General features: G+C 63.8%; 2 protein-coding genes across 4 annotated transcripts in view; one reads left to right on the forward strand and one right to left on the reverse strand.

Annotated features, from left to right (window-relative positions):
- The window catches only part of TMEM175 (transmembrane protein 175), a 26,043-nt gene extending 16,954 nt beyond the window's left edge, over positions 1–9,089 (forward strand). The window contains exons 2-8 of one of the 2 annotated variants that reach the window (XM_027597739.2): positions 499–550; positions 890–925; positions 1,525–1,608; positions 2,009–2,173; positions 5,828–5,906; positions 6,055–6,190; positions 7,615–9,089. In XM_027597739.2, coding sequence (XP_027453540.2) covers positions 896–925; positions 1,525–1,608; positions 2,009–2,173; positions 5,828–5,906; positions 6,055–6,190; positions 7,615–8,281 — 1,161 coding nt within the window. In that variant the 5' untranslated portion in view covers positions 499–550; positions 890–895 and the 3' untranslated portion in view covers positions 8,282–9,089. The remainder of the gene's footprint in view (positions 1–498; positions 551–889; positions 926–1,524; positions 1,609–2,008; positions 2,174–5,827; positions 5,907–6,054; positions 6,191–7,614) is intronic. The other variant, XM_027597740.2, reaches the window with a different exon arrangement.
- DGKQ (diacylglycerol kinase theta) lies at positions 8,543–21,260 on the reverse strand. 2 transcript variants are annotated; one of them, XM_027597732.2, is made up of 23 exons: positions 20,901–21,260; positions 18,255–18,334; positions 17,526–17,625; positions 17,062–17,147; positions 16,838–16,963; positions 16,123–16,276; positions 15,969–16,040; positions 15,746–15,846; positions 15,395–15,633; positions 15,212–15,302; positions 15,065–15,119; positions 14,883–14,944; positions 14,358–14,508; positions 13,971–14,009; positions 13,267–13,382; positions 11,812–11,963; positions 11,486–11,634; positions 11,213–11,391; positions 10,795–10,895; positions 10,473–10,619; positions 10,262–10,373; positions 10,028–10,180; positions 8,543–9,836 (listed from the first exon to the last, which is right to left on the reverse strand). In XM_027597732.2, the coding sequence occupies exons 1-23, from the start codon at positions 21,178–21,180 to the stop codon at positions 9,735–9,737; spliced, it is 2,847 nt and encodes a 948-aa protein (XP_027453533.1). In that variant the 5' UTR covers positions 21,181–21,260; the 3' UTR covers positions 8,543–9,734. The 2 variants fall into 2 exon arrangements, with proteins under 2 accessions (XP_027453533.1, XP_027453534.1); XM_027597733.2 differs by lacking the exons at positions 18,255–18,334; positions 20,901–21,260 and having other exon boundaries at positions 17,062–17,101.
- Positions 21,261–21,824: the final 564 nt, after the last annotated feature.

Raw genomic sequence — 21,824 nt, forward strand, 5'->3', positions numbered from 1 at the left:
GGGGCGCCTCCCAAGGGCATGTCCTCCCTCTGCAGCTCTCTCCGTGGCTTCTGCATACCCACCCCGGCTCTGTTGGAAACCATGCACCCCAAGTTACAAGAGTCCGTGAAAATGTGAGCAGTGCAGTTTCTAGGGACTTAGGGTATCCTGTTTATATTTTCAGTGTCTTCCAAAGTTTGTACAGTAGGTAGAATTTTAAATTTGGTTAAAAATGATATATTTGAGGTACCTGGGTGGCTCAGTCCGTTAAGCATCAGGCTCTTGATTTTGGCTCAGGTCATGATCTCAGGGTTGTGAGATCGAGCCCTGTGTCGGGCTCCACACTGGGCCTATAGCCTACTTAAGATTCTTTCTCTCCCTCTGCCCCTGCCCCTCCCCCTTCTGCCAAAATGACATCTTTTATTGACATTTTAATCAGCAAATGCTGGAGCATGTGTATGATGCAGTTAGAGTCTCTTTATTGACAGCACATCTTTCTGATTTTCTTACACGGTTTAGACTGTTCCAGGTTGTTGGGAAAATAGACGACACGCTTGCCTTGCTCAACCTGGTGAGTCGTCCTTTCATTTCTTGAGAAACGAGTATGTTTGTAGGCCCATCCTCTGAAGAGGGCAAGCAGGGGCTCGGCCTTTCTGGCACCTCTGGTGTACGGAGCCTGGAACCCACCACCCACTCCCGGGCTCCTCCCACGTCCTCCCCCGGGGGCACCCCTGACAAGATGAGCCCCCTCCCCTCCTTGTTGGGCGGGCGAGGGTGTGAGCTTCCTTGGGGTCCAGGAGGTAGACAGTGACGTGCCTCTGGGGTGGGGCACTGCCAGAGGTCACCCTCGGCAGCAGGGCCCGGAGCCACCTGCCTGCCTTCCCCTCCTTCCCTTCCTCCTCCTCTCTAGGCCTGCATGATGACCATCACCTTCCTACCATTCACCGTGAGTACCTGCACTTTCCTCCCCGGGGCCAGCCTGCCCTCCCCTGGGCAAGAGGACTCAAGATCCAGGATGCTTCCTCAGAAACTCTCAGACCAGCTGGGTGATCCAGGGCCCAAGCACAGAGTTACAGTCACAGCTGCTTTGAGGGTGGGGCATACCTAGGGTCCCCAGGCTGGTTGAGGAAGGGAAAGCCTCCCCAAAAGGGGCCTGCCATGGCAGAAACACCAGCTTGGCCTCTTGCGGGCCCAACGAGGGGCATCCCGTCCGTGCCCCCCCCAACACTCGCAGCTCTTGCCTGGCCCCCATCCCACTGCTGCTGTCTCAGGCTCCTCCCCAGCAGCCCCTTCATGCCTGCCCCCACTCTCAGTTCGGACAGAACTGTGCTCTGGGTGGGCAGGGCCGTGTGTCACGGAATTCTTCATGAATTTGATGACATTTCGGCTTTAAAGGCTTAAAGCATTCTGTGGAATTGCTCTGGTAGAGAGGCACACCCTCCGGGTCTACTGCCAGATGTGTGTGCCCGGCTGAGAGCAGGAGGCTCATGGGCTCCAGGGCCCTGCAGAACCTGGTTTTGTCTTGTCTTGTGTTCTTGGCTGCAGTTTTCCTTAATGGTGACCTTCCCCGAGGTGCCTCTGGGCATCTTCTTGTTCTGTATGTGCGTGATCGCCATTGGGGCTGTGCAGGTAGGACACCCCAGCCTGCCTCCCCTCCCCCATGCGCTTGTCCCCCTGGAGCACACGTCCGCACGTGTGGCGAGGGTTGTGCTAACGGGGCATGCTGTAGAGTGACCGCCCAGGCCACCTGCCACGTCTGCAGCAGAAGATGCAGAGGTTCTTAGAGCCTGGGCTTCCTGTGCTGGCCGGGAGAGAGGGTCGGTGCCCTGTGGTGCCTGGTGGGGCAAGCCTCTCGGAGACCCCCGCCCCACGTGGCCCAGGGAGCCAAGCAGAGGCTCCTGTCCCCTGTCCACCCCCCAGAGCACGGCATGGTGAGCCTCACCCATGCGGGGCTTCTGTCCGTGGACATGGTGGCAGGGGTACCTGGCCAGAGGCCCCTGCCTCTGCCTGCAGCCTGCCTCTCCTACAGGCGCTGGTTGTCGTGTATGCCTTCCACTTCCCGCACCTCCTGCACCCCCAGATAGAGCGCTCCGCCCACAGGGCCCTCTACCGGCAGCACATCCTGGGCATCGTCCTCAGGGGCCCGGCGCTGTGCTTCGTGGCTGCCGGCTTCTCCCTGTTCTTCTACCCTTTGGTGAGTGGGGGGGAGCAGAGGGGCGGGGAGGGGGGACTGTCTCACTGATGCCCCCGGGAGGGTGGGCCTTGGGGGGAGAGAGCTGTGCAGAGGTCTCGGGGGACCACCAGCACGTGGCCTGGTGCCCAGGGTGCCAGGGAGCACAGCCGGAGAGAGGGCCTCCCCACCACCAGCGGGACCTGTTGTGCAGGTGAACGGGCACCGCAGTCAGCCAGGCCTGCATGAAGAGACACAGGGTCCGATGGGGGCAGCCAGCGGGCCATGACCACCCACGTTTTCCCCAAGCGGATGAAGCTTTAAGACGAGATGGGAGAGACTCAGATGCCCGGAGTCTGGGCTGTGCTTGTTCCCTGGGCGAGTAAGCGGTCTACATGAAGCCACCGGGGCAGCCGGCACCGGATGGCTTCTGGGGGGAGGGTCCAGCAGCATTGCCGCGACGGCAGGCGAGAGGCGCCTTAGGAAGGACGGTGATAAACCGTGGGGAATTGTCCTAAAGACCCACATGGAGGGTACGAGCGGCCCAGAGGGAACGCAGAAGATCCCACTGAGAAGTGGAGGGGGACCCAGCCGGGGACTGGGACACCCAGCTGAGGTCAGAGGTCGGGATGCTTCGCATGGACAGCTCTGTCCACACTACCACCCGCGCGGGAATGCCAGAACTTGGAGCTGTGCCAGCCGGGTCACAGAAATCAAGGTCGGCTAGTCCCCTCTTAGCCATTAGCTAATTTAATAGGCATGTTGTTCTAGAACACTTCCATCATCCAGGAATGCAGAGAAATACAAACAAGCAACCGTCTCACAGCTGATTGTGGAAGCTTTATGCGTGGCTCCTACCTGGACCTGAGCTCTCGTGAAGCGCAGTCAAGTTTCAGGCCCAAAGCATCGTAACTGTGAAAAAATGGTTGATGTTGTTTCAAATGTCTAGTAAATATTTCAAGAGACTCCAAGTTTGAAACAGATAGGCTAGCGAGGGCCACTGCCGAGCATCATTCCCTCGAGGATGGAGCTGCCTGGTGGGGGCTGAGCGGCCAAGACGTCCAGAGGTCAGGCCCGGGCAGGTAGAGCGGGGGAAGGTGCACACTGGCGTGTGAGGTGAGGGCAGGCCTCAGGACACTGCTTGGTCTCCTCAGTCTTGAGCATGTTTGAGGTGCAGGGGTGCTGGTGGGAGGGATGCTGCAGGGGTGCTTGGGGTCGGGCAGGGCGTCCTTGGCCGTGGCCTCTAGCAGGGTTGCTCCCAGTGGACAGGGCAGGGCCAGAGGGGGTTGCATTGGACAGGAGTCAGCAGTAAGGGCATAGGGTCTGAGGCCGTGTACACGTCCTGGTTTCAAGTTGGGACAGTCTCTCCTGGCTGTGCATTCAGGGTGGCCGACAGCACGTATTGGCTGCACCGAGTCAGGGCTTGAGCAATGACAAAGGTCATTGCATGGAGGTTCGGAGGGACAGCTGGGCTGTGTGGAATGGGTGGCCTGGGTGAGCCGAGCGGAGGACCAAGGTAGTTTGTGCCCACTGCCAGGGCCTGGGCCAGGAGCCCGAGCTGCATGGGCAGGTGTCCAGTGTGTCCTGGGGGACAGCAGGTGCCACAGCATCGGGTCCATGCAGAGCTGGGCAGTGACCATGCCCCGGTGGGACGAAGGCAGTGGGGGAGGGGACACCTGAGCCACCAGACTGGGGGAGAGGAGACTGTGGGAGGGCCCCGTGGTCAGTAGGCAGGGGCCTCAGAGGACGGGGTCACTCAGGCCGTGGCGCTCTGTGATGGATCAGTCGGCTCTCCATCCGCCCTCCACTCACCTGTCCATCAGCCTTCTTCCCTCTGACCACTTGCCTCTGCCCCCTCACCTCCTCACCTGGAGCCCCATGCCCACCGCCACCTGTGAAACAACACGCCCGAGCGTCCTGACCCCCAGGTCCTGCCCATTGCAGCGTCCTCAGCAAGCCCATGGCCTCCGTCCTTCCAGACATTCCCTCAGCCAGATGCTGTGTCGGGTCCACCTTCCAGATCCAAGCCCTTCTCACCAGCCTGGTCCAGGCCACCCTGTCCTCCCTGTGGACCACCTTCCTCTGATGCTGATGCCCACAGGGCCCAGGGCCTCACCTGCTGGCATCCGTTTAGATGCCCCTTGTGTTGTGTTCCCAGCCCCGCACCAGACTCAGATCCCTCGTCTCCTGGGGCAGCCCTCCTGCCGATCCTGCAGTGGTCCACCGCCTCCCACCTGCGTACCTGCGTCACAGCTGGGCGGCACCTCCCTCAGGGTGTCTGTTGAATGATGCTTGCGATGCGGTCTCTTGAAGCATGGAAAACGGGCTTACAGATAGATCTATGACGCATCTGAAATGTCCCGCTGTCTCCCTGCTTGTGCCATGTGTATGGCCATCATGTCCCCACATCAGCTGACCTTGAAGTACTGGGTGTGCAGGACAGAGGGCCTGGTATGGGACAGGGCAGGGGCAGCAGGAGGAGGGCCGTCCCTGCAGGGGTGCCGGCTGGGTGGTGTGGGGCCTTCAGGGCTCATGCTGCCAGGGCCCAGGACAGGAGATCTGTTGAGCCGCCCCAGGACCCAGCCCTGCACCCTTTCTCAAGTAACATGGTGGACGCACAGCATAAACTTTATATCACCGGGTCCACTGCCACCTGTCTGGTCCAGAGGCATTGTCTCTGCAGCCACCACTCTACCTACTTCTGGAATGTTCTCGTCACCGCAACAGAAACCCCACCCCCATTAGCAGTCTCCACCCCCACCACACCCTGCTCCCTGGAAAACCCCTAATCTACTTACTGTCTTTCTGGGTAATTTGTGTAAATGGAATCATAAAACATGAGGCTTTTATGTCTGGCTTCTTTCATTCAGCATAATGTTTTCGAGTTTGTTCGTGCGGTAGCAGGAGTCAGGAATCCACCCTCCTGTTGGACGGTCATGGGAAGGACCGCAGTTTGCTTACCCATTGATTCATCCACGGACACTGGGGTGCTTCCCTGTCTCAGCTGCTGTGCATGATGCTGCCGTGAACACGGGGGTGCCGGCCTCTCATCCAGACCCTGCTCTCCGTTCTCCGGGGAGCACACCCAGACGTGGAATGGCTGGGCCGCGGGCTCATTCTGTGCTTAGTGTTTTGAGGACCCTCCACGGTGTTCTCCATGGCGGCTGCACCCCACGGTGCACGGGGTTCCGGTTGCCCCACGTCCTCGCCAAGGCTTGTCGGTCTCCGCTCCTTTGAGAGCAGCCGTCCTGTGGGGTGTGGGGTGGGGTCTGCCCGTGGTTTTGACCTGCATTTCCCCGATGGTTGGTGATGCTCAGCACCTTTCCCTGTGCGGGTCGGCCACTGTGTATGTATCTTCTTCGGAGAATTGTCTGCTCAGGGCCTCTGCCCACTTTGGGTTGGGTGTTGTGTCTTTGCTGTGGAGGTGAAGTTTTCCGCCTGCCCCGGGTACCACAGCCTCATCAGCTGTGTGGCCTGCTGGTATTTTCCCACATTCTGTGAGCTGCCTTTACATTCCTCTGGAAATACTCTGATGCACAGAAGTTTTTCAGCTTGATGAGGTAGAATTCACCTGTGTTTTCTTCTGTTGCTGGTGCTGCCGTCCCTTTGGCGCGGATGGCTTCTGGGTGGGATTCCAGGCACCACATCATCTCCTGACACGTCCTGTGTCTCTCACAGTCGTACCTGCTGATGGCGATGGTCATCTCCCTCCCCTACGTCAGCAAGGCCTCCAGCTGGTGCAAGGGCAGGCTTGTGGGTAGGTGCTCGGGCAGGCTGGTGTGCGGGGCCTCAGCACTGCTCCCTAAGGCCCGTGGAGCATGGGAAGGGCCCAGGCACCCATGACAGCCAGGTGTCCCTGCAGAGCCCCCTCCCCTGGCCAGCTTCTCCCTCCCGCACGTCCACAGGCCCCCAAGAGCCCCCAGCTCACAGCGTGGAATTCTTCACTTTTGACCTGCATGAACCTCTCAGCAAGGAGCGGGTGGAGGCCTTCAGCGACGGGGTCTATGCCATTGTCGCCACACTCCTCATTCTGGACATCTGGTAAGGACCCAGTCTTGAGGGAGGGGGTCCACGGCCTGCCTGTCATCATCCAGCCCTACAGAGGCAGGTGCCGAGGTTTCCTGATGCCGACCTGGACAGAGCTCCCCAGAGCTCAGGGTCTCCTGTGCTGAAGGGGGGTGGGCATCAGCGGTCACTTCTCCCTTCCCCAAGCTGGGTAGATGGGTGTGGACAGGCCTCGCCCTTTGCGCCTTGCCCCAGGCCCACCCTCCCCTCCTTCCCCCTAACCCCTCCCCCCGCCTCCCTCCTCCCATCCCCCCGCCCCCCCAGCCTCTTCCCCTTCCCCCCCAGGACTGCCCCTCCCTCCCGCCCCCACCCCCCCAGCCCCTTCCCCCCCCCCCAGGCCTCCCTGCCCCGCTTCCCCTGCGTCCTCCCTTCTGCTCAGTTTTCCCTTCACTCTGTGCTCTTCTGCTTTACCTGATCTACCTCGTCTCTGTCAAAGTTCTCATTTTAGTTACTGCATTTTTATTTTTAGGTGTTTCATTTGCTTTTTTTTCTTCATATTTTCCATTCTTTTCTAGAACCGCTTGTTTCTTTGATCCTGTTTCAGTGTGTTCTTATTTTGTCGGACAGGTTACACCATTTTGATTTTATATTTTTGTATCTGATGGTCTAAAGTGTTAGTTCTTCTAATTCTCTCTTGATAGCTTTTTCCTACTGTAATTTGTAAATTTTTAAAATTTGGGAGCAAATGTTCATGGGTGCCGATCTCGGAGGCCTGAACCTAAGGTTCCAGAATGCTGCGGCTTTGCTTCTGCCGCCAGGGCCCAGCTGCAAGGAGCAGTGGAGGCTGGGGGCCTCTGCCCCGAGCCACAGCCCCAGCACCTGGGGGCACTTGCCCCTATACCTTCAGACTCTTGCAGCTCTCCCTACGCACCCCCAGACACATGGGTAGCCCACCATTGTGAGCTGAGAGGTGTCTCAGGTGCCTCCCCCCAGCCTGGGAACAGGGACGGGCTCCCTGGGCCGTGCAGTCGGGGACATCCATCTGGGGGGAGAATCCCGAGATGTGCCTTAGAGTTGCTCCTTCCAGCAACGTTTGGGCCAGCAACCTGAGAACCACAGAGGCTGACCTCCCCCCCGCCCCATCTGCAGGACCACCGCCCAAGTGGATGGGCAGCTGCGGGGGGAGTGGACAGACCTCACGCGCACCCAGCTGTGGAGGCCAGGGGGGCTGAGGGGACAGTGCTGCGCACCCGGCCTGGGCAGAGATAGGACACCGGGACATCTGCACTTCAGAGGCACAACATGGAATTGCTTGGTGTCTGTGTGCTGACCACAGTTTTTCCATGTCGTTCTCTGAAACGCACGTGTGCTCGTCCAGGCTGGGATGGGGTGGGGGTGCAGCCCTGACCCGACGCCCCGCGTCGAGGCTGTGACAGATGCTGTGTGTTGACCATCCTCAGTGAGGACAACGTTCCGGACTCCAAGGACGTCAAGGAGAAGTTCCACGGCAGCCTGGTGGCAGCGCTGAGCGAGTACGGGCCGCACTTCCTGGCCTACTTCGGCTCCTTCGCCACCGTGGGCCTGCTTTGGTTTGCCCACCACTCGCTCTTCCTGCACATCCGCAAGGCCACACAGTCCATGGGGCTGCTCAACACGCTCTCGCTAGCCTTCGTGGGCGGCCTCCCACTGGCCTACCAGCAGACCTCAGCCTTCGCCCAGCAGCCCCAGCGGGAGCTCGAGAGCGTGCGCGTCAGCTGTGCCATCATCTTCTTTGCCAGCATCTTCCAGTTTGCCATCTGGACCACGGCCCTGCTGCACGAGGGGGAGACGCTGCAGCCCTCGGCACGCTTCGGGGGCCGTGAGCACGCGTTCATGTTTGCCAAGCTCGCGCTGTACCCCTGCGTCAGCCTGCTGGCCTTCGCTTCCACCTGCTTCCTGAGCCGGTTCAGCGCGGCCATCTTCCACCTCACCCAGATTGCTGTGCCCTTCGCCTTCCTGCTGCTCCGTCTCCTCGTACGCCTGGCCCTGGCCCCACTGCATGCCCTGCAGGGCCTCAGCCTGCCAGCACACCGGAGCGAGGGGAGCGAGGACGACGCACGGGCCCCGCTCCTGCCTTCTGCCTACTAGCTCCGGGTGCCTGCCCGCCCCGGCCCGCCCTGGCCCGTTTGGTTCTTATTTCCATCGCCCTGCTCTAGAGCCCTCGGGAGGGTTTCTGCTTCTGCAGACAGCATGACAGGAGCTTGGCGTCTGCGTGTCCATCTCTGTCCTGGGCCCACATTCTCTATCTTCGTGAAGCCGAGCCGCGCGGGTGCTCGAGCTCCCGCTGGGAGCCCACGGCGTCAACCCTGGGCGGGGCATGGGTCCCCAGGCACAGAGAAGATGGCAGGCCAGCAGTGCCCACACTGTATTTGTCCTGGACATGAATTAGGCTTACATTCAGGTAGTGACAAGGTACACGAGGGCCTGGGTGCCGAGCCCACACTGCCCCTCTGGGCACACAGACTCACTTAAATACAGAAGGACAGGCAGCTACAGGCCAGAACCGGCGCCAAGGCCTGCGAAGCAAACACTAACTGCACCACCGGGGACATCACGGCGGACACACGCTTGTGTGCTGGAGGCACAGGGTAGGAATGTCCCGTCACAAATGGCCACAGCAGTGCGTTTGTGCAGTTTGGGCAGAAGCTTGGGGGACACGGGGCTGGCAGGGTGGAGCCCAGCCAGACGGTGCCAAAAGCAAAGAGCCAGGACAAGTAGAGAGACGTGGTTCCTGGGCCTCTCGCTGGGGGACTCCGGAGATGCACCAGACTGACCTGGGGCCTGTCTGAGCTCAGGGTAGTGGGGGCCCGGGTGTCTGGTCAGCCCGACAGGTGCTGGGAACGGGCATGCTGATTGTTGACAAACAGGTGATTAAAGCTGGCTCCTCCCCACGTCACACCTTGTAAACTTCCTCTGGGCCTCCCAGCCCAGGCTTCCATGGGTTTGCTTCTGGTCCCTTCTGGGCACGCTCTGCCCCACTCCTGTGAGGGCCCAGCTCCCCTCCTGCTCCACCGTCAGGATGTTGGCCAAGCCCACCTGGCCTCGGGCCCCTCCACCCCCCAGGTGCAGCCCAAGCAGCTCCTCCACAGTGGTGGGCCGGGAGAGAAGGCAACTTCTCCCAGCACAAGCGATAGGTGCCCCCACCCAGCCCTCAGTGGGACAGTCGGCCGGAGGACCTGGTGGCTGGCATTCAGGGTCTGTACTGGGCACACTCTGTTAGGAGCATCTGGGGGGTTGGCCCAGGATTCAGTGCTGCCCAGCTCAACAGGCTCAGAGGTGGTGGGGGACGCAAAGGGAGAAGTGCCTGCCACGCAGGATGGTGGCCTGGGCTGCAGGGGTGGGACGATTGGCCAGCCAAAGCCCCGCGCCCACCCTGTCGCTGGATCGGAGGCCAGGGGGGGAACACCTGCCACCCACCCAGCAGCTTCCATGTGGCATGGGGGTGGGGGGAGACGCCCCCAGTCGAGGCCGCAGGCAAGTCCATCCATCACTGGTTGGCGGCAGCTGCTGCTGGACAGGCACACTGCTCCAGGGCCCTCCTCTACTTGGGGTCCCCTTCGGGGACAGGCACCCCATCTGCTCGGGCATCCCTGGGGGTCCCTGCCTTCCTGGGCTTCTGCTTGGTCTTCCTGAGCATGTGGACCTGTCCCAGGATAGGTCAGGTCAGAGGGCTGGGTGATACTGCAGGCACGGTCTCAGCCCACTTGACAGAAGGGGTGGGGGTGGGGGCGGTTCAGCCTGTGGGCCCCTCCCGTCCGTGTACCCAGGGGGCCCCTGAGGAAGAACAGGCTGCTGCAGGCTCTCAGGCCCCACCCCGCTCACCCCATGTGGTACCTTGGGGCCCGCAGCTGAGATGATCATGTGCCCAGGAGCCTGAATCCAGGGCTCGCCATCCACCTGCACAGGTGTGGCCTTGAGGAGAGTGACGCGGAAGTAGGAGCCCTGGGCGATGCGGATGCCAGAGCGCAGCCCACCCTGGACCTGGCCCTGATAGAGAGGAGAGGGCCGGTTGGGTTCAGCGGGCTGCGGTCCCACGCCGGGGGCCCACCCCCGCCTGCCCACACTCACCATGTGCATGACGCCTGTCACCCCCACCACCTCTAGCAGCCCATCATCCATGCGTGGCTTCTCGAACCTTGAGTCACTGTCGGAGCCCCACAGATCGGCCCCCGAGCCCCAGCTGCACCGAGGGAGGGGCGCACAGGTAAGTGGGCAGGCTGGACCAGGGCTTCGAGCCCCACCTGAGGCCAGAGCCCCCTGGAGCCCCACCCACTGGCACCTGGGGATGTTGATGAAGATGAGACCCTCGATGCTTGGCAACTCTACTTCCTGCTGCTCCACCTGCAGCCGGATCTCTCTGTGCAAGCCGCGGGAGTGGCTGATCTTCTGCAGCCCAACTCGCACGTACACGCCCTTGTTGTGGAACCTGCAGGGGAGGTGTACGCTTACTGTCAAGGCGGAGCCCTTGCCCTAAGACAACCCCCCAAGTGTCAGTCCCATCCACCAATTCCTGCTGGTGAATCCCTGGGAGTACGCTGTCACCAGGGGGCAGCCCTGCTGTCCAGAGCATTCCCAAGCCCCCATCCTTGATCTTCTGTCACCTGCTCGTGAACTTGCCAGGCTCCTCCTCCCGTGCCTGGTGGAAGTCCAGGCTTAGCTCTGCGTCGATGCCAATCCCACAGTAGTTACTCATCTGCACAATCTAGAGACAAGACACATTCTCCCATGACCCTGGTCGGCCCCCACCAGGTCCTTCCTGCGTCCCCCAAGCTGGGTCCGGCCTCCTCTCCAACCCGACTCTGCCGCCGTTGTCAGAGCAGCTTCTGTTCTGTTCTGTAATTGCCCTTCACCCAAGAGGAGGCAACCATCTGAGCCAGCCAGCCTGGGACGTCCCCAGCAAGCCACTGCTGACAGTGCCTCGGCTTCCCCATAAAGGGGGTGGCCCTGGGACCTACACCAGGTGGTGGCCGGGATGCGCATGAATCCCCGGACAGAAGTGTGGAGTTGCCACCCTGGTACCTTGGGGGGCTCCACATCTGCCACGCTGTTCTCTGCACCGCCAGCCTCATGAGCATCCAGCAGAATGGTCCAGCGGTCCATGAGCACAGCGTCAGCCTCATCCACCGACATCAGCACAGAGAATGGGTCCTCTCCGCTGTAGCCCGCCCCCCAGCGGAGGACCCGGCCAAGGTCATTCCCTGGGTCAGGGACAAGCGAAAACTGACTCTCCACACCCACCTACCCCCCGCCGCCCCCCCCAGGTCTGTCCCCCGACCTGCTGGCTGACCCCACCTGTGCCCAGCGGCAAGATGGCCACGGAAGGCTCTGGGCAGGCCAGACGGTGCCGCATCTCCTCCAGGGCGGCAAGCACCCAGCCCACGGTGCCGTCCCCACCGCACACCAGCACCCGGAAGCAGGGCACCTGAGAGAACACATGGAACCTGGCGAGAGGCAAACAGGAAGCGCTCTGTACGCATGCATGCCAGGGGCAGCACCTGAACCCCACACAGAACGGCCTGGACGGGTCTGTTCCCTCTGGCCTCTCGACAGCCGCGTGCAAGCACCCCTCCTGAGGCTCGTCAGGCTGTGAGCGGCACAGCGGGCGCCCCCACACTCACCCGGGAAGAGGCCCCCCGTTGGTCAGTTCAAAGACCTGGTGAGGGTTCAGCAGCTTCCGAAAACTACAGAGCAGGTCACGGCCCTTGAGGCCTCCACTCTTGGGGTTCACAAACACGAGGAGGGGGCAGGAGTCTGGGGGCAGCTTCGTGTGCTGACAGATGGGGGGCTGGGTTAGTGCAGGTTCTCAAGGCCACCCCACGGGGGCAGTGACAAGTCCTCCAACCCTGAGCCCACACAGCCTGAGCCCACCTGGGGCCAGCCCCCCGCCCGAGGAAGGCACTCATGGGGCCCAGGGGGGCTACCTGGCCACTCCCACCTTGCCACTGACCACTCAAGGCACCCCCCGCCCCCAGCAGAAGAGGCATCCATAGGCGCTAGCCAACGGGGCGGGGATGAGGCCGGCCGGCCTGGAGCTCTGAGCAAACGGGCCGTGCCACCGTCCACCGCGACCCTCGTGGCCTGACCACGCCCGCTACCTGACCCATGCTGCCCAGGCGCCAAGGCTGGACACCCACGCGGGATTCCGGCTGCCCCTCCTGCAGTTCTCAGGGCCCCTGCCCACCCACACTGCAGCGAGCAGGAGCAATCGGGCTCACAGAGTGGCCCCACGCCTCCCCTGGCAGAAGTCATCCGTTCCCCAACAACCCTCAAAACGGTGCCCAGAGACAGCAAGCCAGGGGCTCAGGCCCCCACAATGGTGAGGATGGCGGGGGGCCTTGGGGTCCCATGGTGGGCGGTGCTGGGTAACAGGCGCAAGCTCAGCAACGGCTCAAGGCCAAGGACACACTTGGGGTGACGTGACCCACGGGGCAGAGCTCCTACAGTCATCCCTCACCTGCTCACCCCAAAGCAGGTAGCTGCCAGGAGAGAAAAACTGGACGTCGGCACTGCCCACCCGGCTCTGCCAACAGGGCCAGCTGCCCGGGGCCCTGACCTGCCCGGGGCTGCATCCTCATCAGGACAGCGGGAGGGCACCCGGCTCAGGATGGGAGGGGGCGGCCAGGCCAGGCATCGCCCACCCGGTGGCTCACAGACAGTGAACTCATCCACTCTAATTCTGTTTCACCTGGACAGGGGCCCAGGGTCAGGGACAGAGTAGTCACAGACAGCTCTGGTGAAACCTTGGGGGCCCGCAGGGCTGAGGACCAGAGGCTGCTGGCAAAGGCATGGAGTGTAGGGCAGGACCTGGGGCTCTGGCCACTCAGCCTGCCCTGACCTACGTGGTGTCCACCCTGGCCCTGGGCTCGCCCCCAGCTCAGACTTCCAGATGCTGTCCAAAGTCAGGGAGCCCCACCTCCTGGCCAGAGGTGGCCCAGGCCCCCCAAGCAGGGGGAGTGGGGCCAGGTCCCAGTGACCCTTGGTCCTCCACCCATCAGCCATGGTACAGGCCTGTCACCCCCGGACCTGAGGCTCCTCCCCTGCTGTGGACTGTGTCCCTGACGGCACCCACTCACCAACACGTCTGGGAGCACCAGGGCAGTCAGTGGCCGGCCGTGCACAGCTGTGTCCCTGACCAGCATGTACAGTCGCTCAGCCTCTGCGAAGCAGGCCACGTCCAGCACCACTGCACCTGCAGCAGGTGGGCTGTAAGCTCAGACCGCAGCCTCCCCTCATCCCACTGCCAGAAGGGACCCTGGGTCTGGCCATCCAGCGGCATCCACGTGATGCAGGACCACCGACCCCGTGGAGCCTTTACGGCCAACATCGGAGACAGGATACGGAGGTGGATGGAAAAGGGCGGTGTGGCTGGGCACACCCTCATCCCTGGGGCCCCTGGGGGGCGAGGAACGCACCCACAAGAACGGAGGACACTGATGACTGCTGGGAACCCACAGAAGGGACCTGGGGCTCATGGGAATGTCCTCCCGCTTCTGGATAGATCTGAAGTCTCCCGTGAAAAAAAGATGCAAACCCAAGGGCAGAACAGGTTTGGCAGAAAAGTCCTCTGCAACTCAGTCACATTTTAGTAAAAGCACGACAGCCGTGAGCCAGGAAAAAAACCAGAAACGGGTCCCTCACGTGGGGTTCCCCCAGAAAAAGGTCAGGTCCTCAACAAAATGGAACACTAAACATGGAGGCAAGAAGGGCAGGCCTTTCCAGCTAACTCCAGGGAACGACCTTTGGCCAAATCTGATTGCGGCCCAGGGCGGCGGCTCACCTTGGGAGGAGTAGACGTGGCTCACGGACACCAGGCCAGCTGCAAAGACAGGCTGCCGTCAGGGGAGGCACGGGGTCTGGGCATGGCCTCCTCCCCTCCGCCCAGCTGCCACTGTTTGTAGCTGGGCCCACGACCCAGCAGGGGCAGCTCCCCTAACCCGTCCCTCCCCAGCCCAGAGCCAAGGGCAGAAAAGGCAGAGGCTAGACCTCAGGAGTCTCAGAAGCCCCTCGGAGAAGGCGAGAACACAGACCACAGAGTGGGCACCAGGCTGGCAGAGGCTCAAACACCGAGTGGCGGGGGAGGAGGGGAGGAGAACCAGCCCCCGCGGCCTGCTCTCAGAAGGCCCCCCTTCCTCCCCCTGCTCCCAGGTCAGCCAGGCCGTCACACCTTTGGTGGCCACAGCCTCCTCCAGCAGGCTGCCATACTCCTGGGCAGACAGGCCGGGAGGCAGGCCAGCAACATACAGGGAGACGTGGGGGACCACAACTCTGCTCTCAGCCACGTAGAACCGCACCTGGGTCATCTGCCGCAGGGACGTCTGCGGGGAGGCAGGACACCGAGCGGAGCACTCAGGGAGGGCACCGCAGCGCCCGGCCCCTCCACCCTCCTCATCCAGAAAGGCTCCCCAGGCTGAACCACACCGAGATGGAAAGGGAAACACAGCCTTCCTCCCTTGGGACAAACTCCTCAACTGCACTCAGGGAGCTCCGGGGGGTGGGGTCTGTGACTCACAACCCCACCTTCCGGGAAAAGGGGACATTAGTAAGCAGACAGACCCGCCAGGCCCAGGAGGGCTGGCACTGCCAACCAAGAGGGACGTGGTGTCCTGGGGACAGGCTCCCTCACTAGGAGGCAGCGGCCACGGCCAAAGGCTGGTGGCTCCGCAGGGAACCAGCATTCACACCCAATGACCTGCCGGATGTCATGAAGCCGGGCAAGCAAGGGCTCTTCGTCCTCCAGCACCGTCCGCTGGACTGCAAGAACGAAAGGCAAGGTCTGTGGGCACCCGGTGCCGTGCCCACCTCTGCCGCCCGAAGACCTGAGGGCGCCCGGGGGTGCAGATCAGGGGACATCGACCGCGGGCTACCTCTCACCTTGCCTGCTACCCATGAGCACCTCCACCAGCTGGAAGCTCTCAGGACCCGCGGCCTGTGGGGGGCGGAGTTTGAGGCATGAGGCCTGGACCCCTGACTCCCCCAGGACTCCCCCCAGACTGGCCGGGACCACAGCGGCACACACACCTGACGTCCAAGCAGCGGCAGAACCTCCAGCACCACGGTCCGGGCAATGCTCTGTGGGGTCACACGGATGGACACGTAGGCCACACCCACCCTGCAGGGAACAATCTCAGGAGCTTGGGTCACACGGCCCCCACCCCTCCCAACTCCCGCCGGCAGACCCCGGGCCTTGGGCCTGGGTCTCACTTGAGCCAGGCAGGGTAGATCCTCAGGACTTCCTGGGTGCGGGGCAGAGCGCGGATGATCCAGGCCTCGGGTGCAGCCTCTCGGGATCCAGGGCCTCTGCTGTCCTCCCCCCCCGCACTCCCACCGGCCCGGGTCTTGCCCCGAGCCCCAGTGTCCGCAGCGTGGACAGGCAGGGGGAGCGCCTGCAGCTCAAAGTCTCGAGGGTCCTCCGTGACATAGTAAGCCCGGAGAGCCGCCTCCTGCGGGGGGTGGGGGCGGCACATGTGGACAGGTGCCAGGGCCAGGCCGGATGCCACAAAGCGCCCCCAGGAGTGGGCCCTGCCCGCAGCCCCTGTGGGGGCTCTCTCGTACCAGGACCTCCTCGCTCCTGGCCAGGCGGGGGACAGTGATGACTCGAAAGTGGTTTCTCTGCAGAGCATCGTTGCCGTCAAAGACCTTCAGGGTCAGTTTGCCTGGGCCAGAGAAGTGGACATGGGCCTGTGGAGTGGGTACGGGCTGGGCACAGGACAGGGGATGGGGTGAGGGATGAGGAGGCACAAGGGTGGCGGGCCAGGCCACAGCTAGGGGCACTTACTGGACTCCGGGGCCAGCACCTCTCTGCCCAGGCCAGTGGGGCTGCTTCCGTCCACACCATCGTCCCCCTCACCTGCGGGAGGGGCACAGCTGACCTCGTACTCGGGGCCCACCCCCAGCCCCCACGCCCGGCCCCAGCACAGCCCGTCACGCACCTGGCTCTGGGGCCGCGCTCTCAGAGATGCGGAAACAGTGCATTTTACTGAAGTTTCGGGACAGCAGGCGCACGCACGCCGGAGGCAGGACCATGGTGCGCAAGCGCCCAAACGTGCACTCCGGGGCGAGCGCCGCCGAGCAGACTGAGTGGGCCTGGAGATGGGGGCATGGACTGGCCCTCAGCCACTCCGCAGGGGCCCACGCTGGACTGATGGCCCCTAACCAGCCCACGACAGGGCACACTGGCGGGTGGCACCACCCTCAGACCAGAAGGATCCCCAGCTCTGTACAACGGGGACCACCCACCGCCCCAGAGAGTGCGATGCAGACGGGTGAGAGCGGAAGGACGCACCACACCTGCTCCCAGGACCTCTATCCTGCTTTCCAAAAGCTTAGTACATCCACGCCGCCCCACCCCCTAGGACCGTGACACCCCACCCCCCCAGGAACCCCACTGCCCCATTCCACCCCCCAGGACACGCCCCCCCCGCAAAGCCCCACCTGCACGCCGCACCACCCCGCCCCCCAGGACCCCCGCAAAGCCCACCTGCACGCCGCATCACCCCCGCCCCCCAGGACACGCCCCCCCCGCAAAGCCCCACCTGCACGCCGCACCACCCCGCCCCCCAGGGCACGCCCCCCCCCCCGCAAAGCCCACCTGCACGCCGCATCACCCCCGCCCCCCAGAGCTCCCCCTCCCCCGCAAAGCCCCACCTGCACGCCGCACCACTCGCAGCGCACACCCGCCAGCACATCGGAGGAGCCGCACGTCTTCCTGCAGACCTCGCAGCGCGCACCGGAGGGCAGGTTCCCCTCCCGCCAGTGGTGGTGGTGCATGTCCTGCGGAGGGGGCAGTCACCGGTGGCTCAGCCAGCACCCCCAGCAAGCCCCGCCCCCGCCTGGCCCCCCACCGCAGGCGTCCGGCCCTGTGCACTCACGTGGTCCCGGTGCCCGTCCCCGTGGCACTGGCGGCAGTCGCTGCAGGCGAAGGGCACACAGTCGGGGTGAACGTGCAGCTCACACACTGGGGGGCGGGCAGGGTTAAGGGCCTCTCGCCGCTCCCCACAGCCCTGCCCCCTTCTCTCGGGCATCTCTGCCAAGGCCAGCCAGTCCTGGCCACACTTCCTTGATCCTTCCTGGGGTGGGGAGCTCTCAGGAGGGGAGCCCCCCTCTCAGAGGATGGGAGCCGGCTTCTCCTGTCAACCTGTGTGGCCCCCTGCACCTGCTTCCCTGTGAGGGCAGCTCGGGATCCACAAACACGCCCCCCCATCAGTGCCCAGGGCACCAGCCCACCTCCTGCCCAGCCGCCTGGCCACAGCGAGGTGTGGGCTGCCCTGGGCAGCAGAGATCAGGCCCCTGGTGAGTGGTGCAGAATGGGGGGGGGCGGGGGGCTCAGCAGTACCTTCACAGCGGAGCGCAGGGGCCTCCAGGGTCTTGCGGCACACAGCGCAGAACTTGCGCTTGTAGAGACCCCGCGGGCCGAAGCAGTGGGCCATGGGGACCTGCAGGGAGCAGCAGAGCTCCCCCTCAGCCTGGGGCCTACCTGCCAGCGCCCATCTGGGGCCGGGAGGCCTCATTCTCTACATCCCCAACAGCTCCCACTGCCACCCACACCCCCTGCCTGACCCCTGCGGTCCCCCTAAATCCTCGCCCGCCCCTCTGTGCCTCCTAGGGGTCCTGCTGAAACTGCCCAGTTCTCTTCAGAGTCCTTGCAGGACCAAGGCCAGCTGTGATCTCAGGCAGCCCTTTCTGCAGGGAACACCCCGGCTGGTTCTGCCCATGCCTGATTCAGCTGTGCAGTCCAGTCCAGCTTCCTCCAGACCTGTTCCCCTGCCCTCATGACACATCTGGGGCAAGCTGGACAAAGCACACAGGGACAGAGGCCCACCAACAGGCAGGACGAGCAGTGCTGGGTGCCAGGGACCCCCAAGGAGGAGTGGTCAGAACCAGTGGGAAGTGAGGCCCACTGCTGTCCTGGGAGGGGCTCACAAGCAGGGATGCATTCAGCATCCTGGGGACCCAAGGCAGCACAATGGAACACTCCCACCCCATCCAACCAGCCAGCCTCTCAGCCCAGGACCTGCCACAAGAGCCAGCTTCCCCAAGCCCTCTGCCCACACTGCATACGCACCCGGACCAGGCTAGGGGCCACACCCGCACAGGGGGTCTTCACGTGCTTCAGGCACTTCTCGTGGGACATGAAGTTGCAGACTGTGGAATGAGAGCTGCATGAGTTGGCCCCCGTCCGACCCCAGGCTTTGGCCAGCAGAACCACCAGGGGCCATGGCCGGATGCCAGCATTCTGACAGGGCAGCGCGCCTCTCACGGTGGGCCCGCTCTGCCAGAGCTGGAGGGGAGTCAGCATGGGGTGAGTCGCTGTAGCCCACCCCCCCCCACCCCAGCTCCGATCCCGCGTGAGCAATGGAGAAAGTGACTCCCACCGTCTCCACCGTCGTGGGGGCAGAGGGAGGGCATGGCCACAGCCTCCCTCCACAGAAGCGCCACAGACACCCTGATCCTCTGCCCCACGCCACCTCTCATCCCGAGAGCCCGGAGTGGGGATGATGCTGTGTCCTGGAGTCTTGAGAGTGGCCCCTGCCCCTAGCACACAGGGGCACACTCCAATCTGTTGGCCCTGAGGTGCAGGCAGGTAAGTGGGCATCTCCCCCCAAGACCAGCTTCACCAAGAAACCCTTCCCTCACTCCCCCACAACTCTAAAGACCCCTAACTACCCCCTCCCGTGTGGTGTGCCTGCCGAGACCAGAGCCAGTCTGTAATGGGCCAGGGCCTCCCGAGACAGGCAGGGTGGCAAGCCCAGGGATGGTTGCACCTGCCCCCGCCCAGAGGAGTAGACAGCCCAGAGGCTCTATAGGCAGTGAGCACTCAGACGTACGCTGTGCCCTTGAGGGCCACTAAGAAGGAGGCCGAGAGACGATGATGACAGGAGGAGCCCAAGAGGAAGCGCCCTCTGGCAGCACATACAGCATTGAGTGGGCCTGGGGAGGGGGCCAGGGGCCTGGGCAGAGCCCCACTGGGGTGGGGTGGGTTAGACAAGGCAGCAAGAAGCTGGGAAGTGGGCAGGGGGCAGAAGAACTCACTGCAACATAGCCCTTGGTGAAAAGTGTGACCCGGGGGGCCTTGAGGCAGCCCCTTCCCACCCACTGCAGCCCTACCCACGCGTCCCTAGGAGAAGGCAGACCGGTCCTCCACAGGCTAGCAAGAACAGCCTGAGACTTTGCTTCAGAAGAACTACAGTAGGCTGGGGTCGGATGGAAGCAGCAGGGAGGCAGAGAGGAAGGGTGAGCACTCCAGCTAGCTTCCCCTTCAGGGCACCCAGACTAGCTCTGTCCCGGAAGGCAGCGGTGGCGGGCAGGTGGCACCCAGTCCTCTGGCCCACGGAGATAGGGCCTGATCACCCCACATCCCACATCCCACATCCCGGGTACTCCGGGGCAGGCGGGGAGGCTCTTCCTCCCACACCCTTGTCAGGCCCCTCTGCTTGCCAAGATTACCACCCCTTCCCCACGGAGGTGGGGAGAAGGTCCATACAGATGCCCAGGGATGGCCTCCACGTCATCCCCCAAGCCCAGCCTCTTTCCATGAGCTGCTTCGCCCTTTAGACCTAGAGCCCCACCTGCAGAAGGTCACAGCAGTGAGGAGGACCTGGAGCCCTGCCTTCACCACCCGTCGCCTGTGCGGGGATCCTGAGTCTAGCCTCAGACCTGGAGCCTTGCCTTCACCACCTCTCACCTGTGCAGAGATCCTGGGTCTAGCCTCAGACCTAAAGCTGACTCAGCCTGCACAAGCACTTCTCCCTGCTCAGGTGAGCCTCTTGGCATGGGAGACGGTAAGAAAGGGCAGTGTTTCTGATATGAGAGAATCTAGGGGTGACTCTCCCCAGGCCACCTGGTGCAGCACTAAGGAGTCAGATCGAGCATGCCATTTTTTTTTGGTAGAAGGCATCCTGTGTGAAGGACCCAGCCTCCTCCACCCAGACCTGGTCAAGCCTTCTCTGTAAAGCTTGGCGTTAAGTGGTCCTTCTGTCCCCAGAGACAAAAGCCTGTCTCCCCAAGTGGAAAAAAGGCTCCCCACGTGCCACCTTCCACATCCCTGGGCAGCTCTGGTCCCCAGGGCCCACCCACCTGTTCTGCCAGAGGGAGCAAGACTACAAGAGGGCAGGCCTTGGAAGCCTGCACCCTCGATGTCCCATGAGCCAGAGGAGGGAAGGCCTCCTCGCCCGGCCAGCCAGCTTGGCAGCTAGGTGGGAGCCCTGTTGGGGCACGCCACACTTGGCCCTGCGGGCAGCAGTGTGCATGCAGGGCAAAAAAGGCCCAGCACTAGGCTACAGGAACCAGTAGCCCAGACCAGCCCTGCCTGACCACACTGCTGCCCCGTGCTGCCCCAGCGGCTGGACTGAGGAGCCCAGACAAGTCCCACTTGCTCGGGGTGGGCTGGACTCATCCCCCAGCCACTGCACCTGCCCCACGCCGCCCACAGTGCTCTTCCCCCATTGAATCCCAACCCCAGTGAGGGAGCACGGGGAGCAGTTTTTTCCTGAGGCCCACAGTCCTGGGGGAAGCCACCTGGTGCCCCCAAGCCCCTGGAAGAGCCAGTCCTTATCACCTCCCTGGAGAAGGTCTGAGGCCAGCACACTCCTGCCCCGTGGGGCAGGCGGTTCTGTCCTGAGGAGGCCATTGCTGAGAGTGCAGAGGTGAGAGGTGAGGAGCCCATCCTGGGCCAGGGGCCGGGGTCTGTGATGGGGTCGCGGGCGCTCACCGTCGCACAGGAAGCCGGCCAACCCCCAGATGAAGTCGGAGCAGAGGTGGCAGAAGGTGGGCTTGGTGAGCGTCACCTTCCGGAAGCTGTGGCCAGACGCGGCGGGGCCTGGGGGCCTGGCGCCCGCCCGCTCCGGACAAGACCCCGGCCCCGGCCCCGGCCCCGGCCCCGGCCCCGCGCGGCCTCTGCCGCCTAGCTCGGGGCTGGAGGCCGGGCTGCCCGGGCGCGGCGAGCTACCGCCGAGCCAGGCACGGGCCCGGGGCTCGGCCGCCGCCGCCATCCCTACCCGGGCGGCCCGAGCCCCGGCGGCGGGCAGGAGCCGGGTCCGCGCTGCGGAGGAGAGGGACCTCCGCCTCCCCTCCGACCCCGCGGTCCGCGCCGGGCTTCCGACTGCGCCCGCCGCCACTGCGCAGGCGCGCGCTCGGGGGCGGGGGCCGAGCAGCCGGGGGGCGGGGCCTGGGGGCGGGCTGGGGCGGTGGGCCTTCTGGGGCGGGGCTTGGAGAGGCGGGGCGGGGCCTGGGCTGGGGCGGGGCGGCGGTGGGAGGCCGGCGGGCAGGCCTGCGGAGCCGGGGTCCGAGCCCGGGCCGAGTTGGGGGCCGCTTGGGGAGACCTGGCGGGCAGGGGGGTGGGTCTGGCCTCCGGCCGACAGCCTGCGCCGGGAATCGGGACCGGGTTCCCCGCACGCAGCCTCCCGATGACGCCGGCGCAAGGCGTTTGCACCTGCGGCGCCCAGACCCGCGCCTGCGCAGACGGACACCTCCCACGCGACACGCCGATCCCACGGGTGGTTCGTGGTTGCGCGGGGAGGCCCTGCGAGCGCGCGGCACATCCCAGGGGCCCGAGGGTGGGGTCGAGAACCCAGGCCCGCCTCCCCTGCAGGCCCCCGGCCGTGCGTAGAAGGCCGGGTGCGCGGTCTTCGCACGC

This window comes from Zalophus californianus, chromosome 2 (assembly GCF_009762305.2).
Source record: "Zalophus californianus isolate mZalCal1 chromosome 2, mZalCal1.pri.v2, whole genome shotgun sequence".
Lineage (NCBI taxonomy): Eukaryota > Metazoa > Chordata > Mammalia > Carnivora > Otariidae > Zalophus > Zalophus californianus.